The sequence below is a fragment of the Grus americana genome, chromosome 14, assembly GCF_028858705.1.
Source record: "Grus americana isolate bGruAme1 chromosome 14, bGruAme1.mat, whole genome shotgun sequence".
NCBI lineage: Eukaryota > Metazoa > Chordata > Aves > Gruiformes > Gruidae > Grus > Grus americana.
In genome coordinates this window covers 20158733-20170687 of record NC_072865.1, presented here as the reverse complement: position 1 = coordinate 20170687, position 11955 = coordinate 20158733, and the positions used below count along the sequence as shown (strand labels likewise).

At 59.8% G+C, this 11955-nt stretch overlaps 1 protein-coding gene across 1 annotated transcript; it reads right to left on the bottom strand.

Annotated features, from left to right (window-relative positions):
- Window positions 1–3257: 3257 nt before the first annotated feature.
- LOC129212816 (START domain-containing protein 10-like) lies at window positions 3258–7754 on the bottom strand. Its single transcript, XM_054841934.1, has 6 exons — window positions 7590–7754; window positions 4553–4700; window positions 4348–4451; window positions 4113–4230; window positions 3790–3842; window positions 3258–3470 (listed from the first exon to the last, which is right to left on the bottom strand). The coding sequence occupies exons 1-6, from the start codon at window positions 7752–7754 to the stop codon at window positions 3258–3260; spliced, it is 801 nt and encodes a 266-aa protein (XP_054697909.1).
- Between the last annotated feature and the right edge of the window lie 4201 nt (window positions 7755–11955).

Genomic DNA, 11955 nt, shown 5'->3' with positions numbered 1-11955 from the left:
GATGGTGGGAGCATCTCTTGGGAGCAGGACAGGGTGAGGGACACTCAGGGCTTGTACCTAGAGGGCAAATGTCATGTTGGACACCTGGAAATGTGGGGTTGGGACTGAGCCTGGAGGGTGTGCTGGGACACAGCAGAGAGCTGAGCCCCTGGGAGGGCTTGGTGGTGGAGTGGGGAGGGGGAATTGGGCTTGGAAACCTGCTGGACCTCTCCAGGCAAGACCCTTGCTGAAGGTCAGTCCATGAGATGAGATGGGCAGCTGGGGATTCCCTGCTGGTCTCAGGGTCCTGGTGTGGGTGGTGGGGGCGAGAGCTGCCCAAGACCTATGCACGAGCTCAGGAGATGCAAAGCACGAGAGCCTGGGGACAGGGTCACATCCTGCCACAGCCAGGGCACATTTGATGCTGGGAGCACTGTAGTGGGCTGTAGCAGCGTGTGCAGGCAGGACAGGGGCGGGGGGGCACGCCACGCCTCCCCTGCCCCCATCCATTGGAGTGTCGGCTGACATCACTGCCTCCGGGCTAATCTCTCGTCCAGCAGCAGCTTCCGGTTTCCTTTCCAATCTGTGCATCTGGGGCGGCTCCTCTCCGCTCAGGGCCAGGCAGGAAAAGCTGTCCAGCTGGGCTCTCGTGCGGGGGGCCGCAGTCCCCGTGGGTCTGGCCACAGCTGGGTTGTGGGCCACCCGCTCCCCCAACACCCCAGCAAGGGCACCCGGGGGGCTCCAGTCCCCCCGCACACTGCCTGTCCCCTCCATCGCTCAGGTGCTCAGGGGATGCCGGCGCTTGGCATGTTTGTGCCACAGGAAACCCAGCAGTGACACATCGTTCAGTAAGAAATCACCACACTGGGGCTCCTGGCACCCCATGGGGTCCGGGGCAGCTCCCCTCTCCAGCCCCACAAGTTTCACCCTACTCCCTGCCAGGGTGATGCTGGGGACCACAACCCAGTGATGGATGAGGACCAGTGTCCCTGCCACCCCGGTGGCCCTTGTCCTCCCCACTTGGTGCTACCTTCATCCTGGCCATTTTGGGCAGCATTCTGGGCTGAGATGTCCCCTTCCTCGGGGCTGGCTGTGGCATGGGGACTCCCAGCTGCCCTCTCAGTGCTCAGACAGCAGCTCCTCACACCTACTTAGGGCTGGCTAAAAATAGTCCCGCAGCAGAGCCGCGGCCTGGCTGCTGCAGAGAAACATCCGGGGAATGAGAAGAGACGACGCTGCATCCCGCAGCACCGAGGCTGTGTGGGGAGGTCTTTACCCCAGCACCCTGCGGGATCGGGGTGCCAGTGGGCTCTGCCCCATCAGGGCAGCACCCAGGGGTGTTTCTCCCCCTTGTTCTAGCCACGATTCCCTGCCCAGCTCTACCATGTTGCAAAGTGTTATCAGGGCAATTTGGGGCTGGGGTGTGTCTTTTCACAGGTAAAATCCTCTCTGCTGTGGGTGCCCTCCATCTGCTGACATGGTAGGAGCAGCACAGCACAAGGAGGAACTGCTGCCCTCGCCATGAGCCCTGTGTGCTGTGAGGGGGGAGCCTGCACATCTCCTGCCATTGGGTTTTCTGCATTTTCCCTGCAGAGGCGGCTTCTCGCCCCTGCTCTGCTTATGCAGCCAGCCCAGCTGCAAACCGCGGGAGCTGGCTGCCCCGATAGCCAGGACCTCCTCTCCCCTCCCCAGCACTCTCTGCAGGGACACACATGTGTGTGATGTCCCTCTGGAACAGCACAGGGGACATACATGACCTAACGGGGTGGCTAAAGGGGAGCAGTGAGCATCCGCGCCTGGGATGCTGCGATGTATATCCCGACAAACTGGGGAGGAGAAGCACGAGGTGTGGGAGAAGCAAGTACAGGGAAGCAGCACTAACAGCTCAGGGTGGGACCACAGGGGGTCAAGGTGACCCGGGAGCATGAGGATGGGCAGGGGCCCCCAAAAACTGCAGGGCAGGCTGCAAGCCCTGGGTGTTGCCAGGGGCTTGTCCCCCACCACTGTCTGGATGGAGCTCCGGCTGTGAGAGCAACTGCCACGTCCTGGTGATGTTCCCCAGTCTTTGCCTTGCTGGGACAGGTCCGGAGCCGAGCACCCCAGCACCGTGAGCAGTGACAGCCCCGTTTGCATTGGCCTTGCACAGATCAGGCTTAGACCCATCCGGGGCAGAGGCCCAGCAGCCACAGGCAGCTGCAGAGCACAAGGGTGAGCGGGCGAGTGGAAAATCCAGCATTTGTCAGCATATTTCCCCAGTGGTGTCTGTCTAGACTAACTTCCCGTTGTCCGGTGGAAGCTGCCCCATGCCCACGCACGCTCAACCACACGCATGTGGGTGTGCGAAGCCCAGCATCTGCCTCTCCTGCCTCACTGCTGGCCACCTCACTCCCTGCCGAGGGGCACCTCTGGGTGCTGGGACTGCAAGACTGGACAGCCTCAGCGTGGGATGGATGCCAGTGTCCTCACCCTCCTGCGCCAGCCCACAGCTCTCTCGCACACACACCAACCCCTTTTATTGTTGTGTCAGAAACCACAGCAGCAGCAAACACCGAGAGAGTGGGGACAGAGGCTGCCCAAGACCCCACTTCCAGGACAAGCCCCCGCAAACACCACCTGGGGAAGGGGTCCTCAGAGCCAGCTGGGCTAGAGCCAGCCTGCGGAGGTGAGCCTGATGCCCAGGAGAGGACCTGGGAGGGGGTTCCCTGAGATGGGAGGGTCACACAAAGCCTGGAAGGGCTTGGTGGGCTGGAGTGGGCCCAGCATGATTGCAGGGCTGGCAGAGCCAGACCTCGGGCCAGAAAGGGTCGATCTGAGCCCTGTGCTGTTGCAAAGCCCGGGCAGCACCCCCATAGAACCCCCTACTTCTGGACCTTTGAGGGACACCCCTAGAAGGTGTTATGGTGGTAAAGGGACATCCTGGTACCAGAAAAGCTCCTTCCAACCCCATGAAGCATTATTCTGCCTCTCTTGCCCTGCCCAGCCTCTCCTCAGGGCACCCACCCCCTCCCACTGTCAGCTCTACCTCCAGCGTGGGGACATCTCCATGGGCTACCATAGCCCCAGCACAAGGGGACCAGAGTGCTCATCCTCCCTCTTTCCAGCACCCGTGCTACGGGTTCCCATGGGACAGCACCCTACTGCATGGGTAGGGAGGGGTCTGTGACGAAGGAATTGGAGAGCAGACGTGACTATTTGGGGCCAAATTCCTGCCCGTGCCCCTTGGCTGCCAAGCCCCAGCTTCAAGGGGGGTCCCCCCACAAGAGGGCTGTGACGAGGGCTCAGGCTTCGTGGTCACTGGTGCTCAGGTGGTCCTCGGGCAGCCCCGTCTCATCGATGTTCTCCAGTGAGTCGGCGTGCTGCACCGAGAGCTCGGCCAGGCTGACGCTGGGCAGCGTGTTCTGCTCCGGGTACACCCAGGGCTTGTAGCTTGGGTCATGCTTGCGTTTCCACTCTGGGTACTTCAGCCCAGCCTTGTAGATCTTCTTCATCGCCTGTGGGCAGAGCGGGACCAGCCCTTCACAGTGCCCCAAGTCCCCAGTGGGGATGGAGCTACCCTGGTCTGTGGGCATGGCTCCCAGCTCCCCCATTGCTTGCTTTCTGAGGGTGCTGGGAGAGGATAATGGCCTGGCTCAGACCACACAGCCTCAGCAGCATGCCCAGTGCATGCTCTGGAAGCCTTGGGATACCCAGCACCTGTCCTGTGAGCCCTGGGTCACCCAGCACCCATCCTGCCCCTACCTAGGGGGCTGCTTCAGGGCAGCTCATCCCTGATGCCCACACATCCCACCGCTGACCACGCACCCTGCTTACCTTCGGTGCCACAAACTGGGAGACGCGGTTCACCACCCACTTTGGCAGCGAGCCTGCAAAAGCCCAAAGCCCCGTCACTCAGCCAATATGGGCCAGCCCCAGAGGAGAGTCCTGCAGCCCCCCAAGCCAGACTGAGCCCTCCTAGGGCTGAGGGCACCTGCCCCAGGCTGTGCCCTGGGAGGGGATCCCCTTCTTCCCTGGGCACTGCCCACTGCCCTTTGGACCTCCAGGTGATGGAGACCCATGGTGGGTGAGATCTGGGGGTACAACGGGACCCATCCCTGAGGAGGCATGCTGCACCTTTCCCTCCTGCTGGCACTCACCACGGGGGTCCACCTGGGTGAGATAATAGAGGATGCAGGCACTGGCACCATTTGCCTTGATCAGGTAGCCTGTCTGCAGGGACACGGCCCTCACAAAATCCTTCCGGGGTGGGTATTTCTGCAAAGAGATGCCATGCACCTCAGAGCCTGCCTGAGCCGCTGCCCAGCCCTGCCTGTGCCCACTGGTCCATAGGCTCAGCACCCCTGCAAGGGCTGGGGCCTGCCGGGGGCTCACCGGGTGCTTGACGCTATAGTTGATGATCATGTAGTCATTGCCCAGGGGCAGCCAGGAGCGCAGGGTGACAAAATCTCGGTTCTTCAGGGGGCTCGGGCATTTCCCTGTGGAGACACCCCATTATACCCTGACCTGCTGCCCCCATGGCCCCGCATCCCTGCACAGGGCTGTGGGGTCAGGGAGAGGGGCCCTGGGGGCTGCTCACAGGAGTAGTATCCCACATCAGCGTTTACAGTCAGGCGCCCGATGTCATAGGTCTCAATCATGTTCGAATCCCATTTCTTGCGGTAGCGGGTGTCATGCAGTACGTCATAGAGCGTCTCGGCAGGGACATCCTTGCAGGAGATGCGAGTCTGTGGAGAGACGGGCTGTTGGGCAGGGGCGCAGCACCCACCCCCAGAGCACAGAGCTGTGCGTATCCGAGGATGAGGACTTCAGGCTGTTTCTGTGTGTGGTGGTGTTCCCCTGTGCTGCTATAAAGCCACATACATGGGTGCCATGGAGGCTGCTTGGCAGACGTGGTGCAGGGCATGTCCCTGTGTCTGCTTCAGGACAGCCCAGGCAGAGCCACCATGCAGCACAGTGCAAAGGCAGGAGAGCAGCGGGGGTAGAAGGACGCTCTGCCCTCAAACGGGGTTGCCTGGTGGTCCAGGCTCTGGTGCCTGGGTGCCCCAAGCCCACCCGTCCCCTCACCCCATGTTGCTGCAGAGCAAGCAAAGGGACGCTCCTGCCCTGGCACGATGCTCTCAGGCACAGGGTCTGCTCTGGGGAGGCTGGTGGGGCCCCGGCTGTAACCGGAGCTGTGGAGCTGCCCGACCGCACCGACAAGTGCATTATTGATGAAGCTGGCCGCCCTGCTCCTCTCAATGCCGGGAGGAAGGAGATGTCATCTGCTCCTCGTTAGAAGCCTTGCATCTTTGATGAGGTGTTTGGCAGTGCCATGTAATTGGAGATGGCCCTCTGAACGTTTCAGGTCCCATCAATCTCGGGCAAGCTTTCCCCGATGGCCTGGGTGATGGTTTCTGCCCGGCGTGTTGGACTCGTGCCCAGGACAGGCTTGGAGATGTGCTGTGCTCCACAGGGCACCATGGAGGAGAGTGTGGGAGCACCCAGCTCCCTCCTTCTGCTCCCTGTCCCCAGCCACCCCCTCCCAGCTGGGTCTGGAGGTGCTGCTGCTGTGGGGTGAAGGATGCCTCCAGTTGGAGGTGGAGCTCATGGTCCTCCTGGGCTCCTGGAAGCTCCAGTTATCACACTGGGGCCATCTCAGCCTTGCACCCCAAAAATCCCCCACTAAAGCCTGTACACCAAGGATGAACAGAGGCTGTGCAGCAGCCACACCAGGCACAGCAGCAGGCGGTCAACTGGGATGGGGAAAGCACAGAGCCCCAAACCAGGCCATCCACAGTGAATTCAAGCAGAAAAAAATCCAAAACTCGAACTGTTCAGGGACTCTTCAGGTTAGGCCTGCATTAACAGAAAGACCGGGGCTCTTCTGACCCCCAAGTCACAGCCTGTACAGCTCAGGTCTCCTGCCCAGACTGGGTGTCATCCTCCATCCCTCCTTTCAGGAAGGGTCCCTGGGCAGTGCTAACCCCTGCATGATGCCCAAGCCCTGTCCAGAACAGGGAAAAACCACATCAAGGAGATATTACTTGTAATGAGCCAGGCTGGGCGATCACGCCCCTGAGCCTGCCTGGGGTCCAGGCAACCAGGTCCAGGCTGGTCAAGCATGACTTGCCCTTGGTAGGTCCCTGCTGCTCTTCCCACTGCCCTTGTCCTTCAGGACATGGTTTCCAGGAGGATGTTCGCCATCACCTTCCCAGGGACAGAGGTGACACAGCAGCCCATAGTGCCCTGGAGCATCCTTCTTGCCCTTCTGGAATACGGATGTGACATATGCCTCTTCTCAGGGACCTCCTGCAGTCACCAGAACTTTTCAAAGAGACATTGGCCAGACCCCTCAGCACCCCATGGCACGTCCTGCCTGGTCCTCTGGACTTGTGCATGCCCAGCTGGTTAAGTGCTCCCTGATCCTAGCCCAGAAGCTCTTCCCTGGCTCACTGCGACAAGGTGGCGTGTATTGCAGCTACACCTCTGCAGAGAGCACCACTCCTCCTCCTCACCTTTGCCCTGAAGGGCCTCTATCCATGGCAGCATTGCAATTGTGTGCCCAGCTCCTCCTGGTGTCTCCCCAGCAGCATGCACTGGTGCACAGGCACCTGAGATGAGCTGCCAGTTACTCTGTGTTCAGGAGAGTGGTGCAAGAGCCTCCTGCAGCGTACTGTACACAGGAGCCTCCTCACCACCTCCCCACACCTCCCCTGCTCTTCAGATCATAGTAACCCTTCCCTGACACTCCTGGTTGAAAGCTCTCTTTGTCAGGTTGGCTGTCCTGGAGGTAAGATGCTCTGCCCCTACTTTCTTAGGTGGATCCCATCCCTGCCCAGTGGTCCTGATCCTTGGTAGCCAGAAAAGCCAAAGCCCTGCCCGCAACACCAGCCATGGAGCCAGGCACTGACCCGTAGGATGCTCCCATGCAGGGCTTACCCCACGATGGGGCTCCCATGCCCCTCTCCCCCAGCACCCTGTAACCACTCCTGATGTACTCAGGGTCCCCTGGCAGTGCCATGTGGATGAGCAACAAGGTGTCACAGCCTGAGGGATGGTTGAACCTCGTTAGTCACTCGTTAGTCACATCCCAGATCCGGCCCCTGGCAAGCAGCAAACCTCCTGAGACAGCACATGGGGGTACTTAAACTCTCCGGGATGCCCACTGAATGCAGGATGAGAGGTCATGTGCCTCAGGATGGTGTGTCTGGGGGAGAGGCACCAGGGAGGCATCCGGCCAGTCTGTCTGATGCCCCAGGTGCTCCCAGCAAGGCCATTTGCATAATGTAATCGATCCCAGGGCCTTCCCACCTATGCCTGGATCAAGGGCAGCCACAACGTGAGCCCACAAGTGTGCATGCATGGCAGAGCACTGCAGCGGGCATCCCGGCAGGTCGAGAGGGTAAAGCCACGGGGCAGGCAGGGAGAGCCCGCAGAGCAGCTTGCCAGCTGGGGAAGCACCTCTGGGGAACTAACCCTGCTGGCATTGGGAGCAGCAACACCCCCAGGCAGGCTTGACCAGGGTGCTGTGCACCCCCAGGATGGGCCAGCACCCCAGGGACCCTCAGGAGCAGCTGGGCACACAGCTGGGGCAGGGAAGGGTGGCAGTCCTGCAGCCGCCAGTATCTACTTACCTTGATTTTCTGCACGGCGCAGCTTTCCTCCTGGCCCTGACTCCACACGGTCACACCAGCCTTGTTATACCGACAGTGCCAGCCCTCCAGGCTCTCACACTGATCCTTGAAGGAGCTGAAGTCAGAGTCATCTGGGATATAAACCATCTCCCCTCCTCTGGACATGGGGCTGAGCAGCCAGACCCAGGGTGCGGGCACCAGCTGCAGGCAGGCTCCTTCTGCCTCGCCTCCCAGGGAAACCTGGCTCTGCCCTTGAGCTCTGCCTCGCTGGGTGCCTGCTGCAGCTCACATCATCCTCCGAGCCCTGAGCCCGTGTCTCTGGAGTGGACACCAGCTGCCTAGGCACACCCAGAACGGCAGAGACCTCCAGCTACCCCGGCCACGCTGCGCTGCACGGAGCAGCGGGGAGGAAGGCTCCTTCCCTGCAGTTGCTATCGCGGCTGCTGAGAGCTCGGGTGTCTTCCTCGGCTGGCTAACCAGGATCACATTTCTCTCCGGCTGGCTGTCAGCTCCTCTATTATTCAGCAGGTAGCAGCACGCAGGTGGCTCGGCTTTCAGGGCAGAGCTGCCCCTGGCTCCCTGAGCCCCCTGGCCCTTGCCGGCCCCGCTCTCCCCTTGCCGACACACTGGCAATCTCTGTGCCTGACTTTGCAGCACCAGCTCGCTGGCAGAATCAGCTGATCACCTGCCAGGAGCAGTGGCCAGGCCCCCCAGCAGTGTGGAGGAAGCTGATGGGCTTTAGAATCACTGGGATGCGGGCCAGCGCGAGTCCTGGCCTGCCTGGGATGGGGCCACGGTCCAGTGCATGGGACCTTGGTTGTCAAGGTGTCCTGGGTCTGTGGGGTGGGAAAAAATTTGCAGGTAGGGAGGTTGCCCTTCACTGGGCTGGCAGGATGCTGGTGCTGCTGGTGGGAAGGGACCCCTGAGGGTCTCTACCCCACTGTCCTGCTTGGAACAGAAACACCACCAGCACAAGGTAAGGTCACCCATGTCTTTATCCAGTTGTGTCTTGAAGGATGGACCTGCCCCACCTCCCTGGTGGCATGTCCCACAGCTGCACCGCCTCCCCAGGAAAAAATATAATATTTCCTACTGTCCAACCTGAAGCTGCAATTAATGTCCATTTGTCCTTTGTTACACCTCATATCCTACCCAGAAAACGTGGCTCTGTCACCTTTGCATCTGCCCTCCAGGTAGCTGCGTGATGCTGGTAGATCCCAATCCATGTCTCTTGTGGCCCCAGGGCCACACCTGCTGGTCCGTCTCCAGCTCCTCCACCTCTCCCTGAACTGGGGGGCCAGGTGGGCACAGCAGCCAACTGGGGGTTCCCTGGTGCTGTGCAGAGGGGACAACCCCTTCTCTCAGGCAGCTGGCCATACTCCCCCTCATGTCACCCAGGATGCAGCTTGCCCCATTTGTTCAGTCTCTTGTCCAGGACCTTGTCTGGGATCTTGTCCCAGGTCCTTTCACTGGGACCCTGCTTAGCCCCTCAGTCCCCAGCCTGGGCAAAACCTGGGGTTATATCTGGCCTGTCTTGATGTCCACAAGGTTTCTGTTGAGCCAGACTTTGAGTTCCTTGGGGTCCACCTGGACTGAGAGCTGCAGCTGCTTGTAAAGTCTTTCCTGGGGAGGAAGGCTGCCTGCAGCTGTCTGCAGCTGCCCACGCTGTTGCAGGTTGGGCTGAGCAACCCCTTCTCCGTGCAGACTGGCTTGTCGTGGAGCTGCACCTTTCACAGCTTGGGCTGCTCTGGGTGCTGTGGTCATCTGCTGGTGAGGCAGAACTGCCAAGTGCCACGCTTGGTTAAAGAGCTGCCGCAGCGAGCAAGGAGTGACACATCCCAAGTTGGGGACGATGCAGATGAAAGACCTTGGGGTGGCCTTGGGGCTGTGGAGCAGGGAGCAAGCAAGGCCAGATGGATTTATGGTCTAGAGCTGTCTAATGCCATTGTTATAGTGTCCCGTGGGGTGCACAGGAGCATGTGCACATCTGTGTGTCCATGTGCGAGCATGTGCAGTCACCCCAGCCCCTGCAAGAGCCAGACACAGCCTGGGGAACCACACGTGGGTGTGTGGGGGAAGGTGGGACCTGAGCCTGGAGGCTTTGTGGCTCCAAAGAGTGTCGGTGTCATCCCGAAGGGGTGAAGGAAAGGAGGATGCTGCACCCTGGGGATGGAGGAGCTCAGGCCAGCTGCGTGGGAAGGAGCAGACTGCCTGCCCAGCATCGTGGAAGCAGGAGCCAGCCCTGCCTGGCCACACTTCTCTCTGCAGCTGAGGGATGGGAGCATTTCTCTGCCCAGTGAGTCAGACTGGAAACTTGAACAGAAAGTTCTTTCTTCTCTTCTGAAGCAGCCCTTGGGGTCAGTGTTCGAGCTAGACAACAGTGCAGCCACCCAAAAGTTCTCCAGTCACTATCACATGTCCCCCCAAGCCGTCAGCTGAGCTGAGATGGGTTCCCGTGACCCATTTGACCTTGCAAGCACTTGGGGCACAAAACGACTCCATTTACCACTGATGTTGGCTCTTTTGGACTCAAGGCCTGGATCTGGGGGATGCTGCTGGGAGCCTGCACCCCCCAAGGGAGACAGATGGAGGCAACTGTAGCAAGTGTAAAGCAACACGTTACTGTGACCTTGCTGCTGTTATATCTTGTTTCACTTCTTTTTGAGAGCATTGAATACTAAATGTCCCGTGGCTGGAGCTGCCTTGGGTTCCCAGCCAGGCAGGGGCTATCTCAGGAGGAATGTGACACCATCTTGTGGGGTGTCCCTGAGGTACGACAGCCCCATCCTTCCCATCCTCTGCAGAGGAAGCAGCAGGAGCTCAGCAGTGGGGAGGGAGGAAATAAAGGATGTTTCTCTGGAGGCATCAGAGCTGTCACCCTAACAAGACCCGAGCCCGAGGAAGATGGACTTCATAGGCTCATTCCGCACAAGTATCTGTTAGCAGGGAGCTGGCTGGGCTCTGGGCGCATCCCCATGGCATGGTGCCTTCCAGGGTCTGCTGTTGGGGCTGGCTGAACCTGCACCCTGGGGTTACACCCTGCAGCTTCCAGCAGGTGGTGGTGACTCCTCACACCCAGTTTAGTTGGACACTGGCTTTCCTTGGCTGTGGGACACCGGCAGCTTGTGGTGGCCCCATGGCTGGCATGGAGTTACACTCCCTGGCCTGACAGCATAGCTGTGCTCTGTGTCTGTGCCCTCCCAAGTGAGAAATGCAGCATCAGGAGACAGGCTTGTCCTTCGCAAGGTTGTCCCGTCTCTGGCATACTCTCCCGGGGTGCTGCTGAGATGAGTCCAGCTGCTGCGAGCACGCAGGGTCCTGCGCTTGGCCACGCTTTGTCACTGTGCATGGGAAGTGGGGATGACACGGGGGACCATCACGCCAGCATCCCCCAGGATCCCTGCATGCCACCAGCTTTGTGAGCAGGAGCCTCTCCACAGTCTGGTGGGACCAGGGCATCCGGGGGTCCTGGTTAGGGTACGACATGGAGGACCCAGTTCACATCATGGCTGTGTCTGAACAAGGACATTCTGGTCCCTTCTGCCTCCTCCTTTCATTCTCCAGGTCAAATTTCTAAACTCTCCAAGTGTCTTTACAGTCTCTAGAGCCAGGATGTGGGATTTACACACCAGGAGTGGGGTTGCAGATCTTTGTGTGTGGGTGTCCACGGTTCCATTAACAAGCTCAGATGCCTCAGCAGGACAATCTTCCAGCCTCTCCAGAGCTGGAGAAGAGCATCCAATCCCCTCTGCAGTGACTGCTCCTGCTCCTCTGAGAATCGGCTTTGGAAAGCTTTGCAAATTGAAATGAAAAATGTTTTTCCTACAGAAAATGGTTGTGCTTTGTCTCTATGTGAACTGCAGCACTGGCTCCCCTCAGATCCTCATTCCACCAGGGTTTATCTCCTGGGGAATGAACAAAAGAGCTAGGAGGAAAAGCTAGAGATGGTCTGGGAGTTTCCTGGCCTGAGAACCCCAACTGGAGCAGTTAAGAAGGATTACAGCCCAACAGCTTTAGGAAATGGTGGCTGGGAGGTGAAGATCTTCCTGGGATGGGAGCAGGAAGGTGTTATGCCCCTGAAAGACATCAGGTCATGCTATCTCTGGCCAGGTTGCCCCCCCTTTGAGGGACACAGCGAGAAGCAGAAAAGCCAGGGAAAAATGATATCCTAACCCAGGAGTGATGCAAGTCATGAAACACCCTGGGGCAGCAGAATCCCTGGGGAGACCCCAGAGCAGACCCCCAGGCCTGCAGGGACCCCTGGGTGCCAAGTGTGGTCCCAGAGTCCCAGGGTTGCAGGGACTCATAGGGGTCCTGGAGACACCCCAGAGCCCCGGGGCTGCAGGGACCTGCAGCCCCGGGGCTC

Excerpts from the sequence above, each read along its gene's own strand:
- LOC129212816 (XM_054841934.1), bottom strand. The coding sequence starts at position 7,754 with ATGTCCAGAGGAGGGGAGATGGTTTATATCCCAGATGACTCTGACTTC. Across the intron at positions 4,701-7,589 it reads GCGCCGTGCAGAAAATCAAG|ACTCGCATCTCCTGCAAGGA; the intron begins GTAAGTAGATAC and ends GTCTCTCCACAG. Across the intron at positions 4,452-4,552 it reads TGATGTGGGATACTACTCCT|GGAAATGCCCGAGCCCCCTG; the intron begins GTGAGCAGCCCC and ends GTGTCTCCACAG.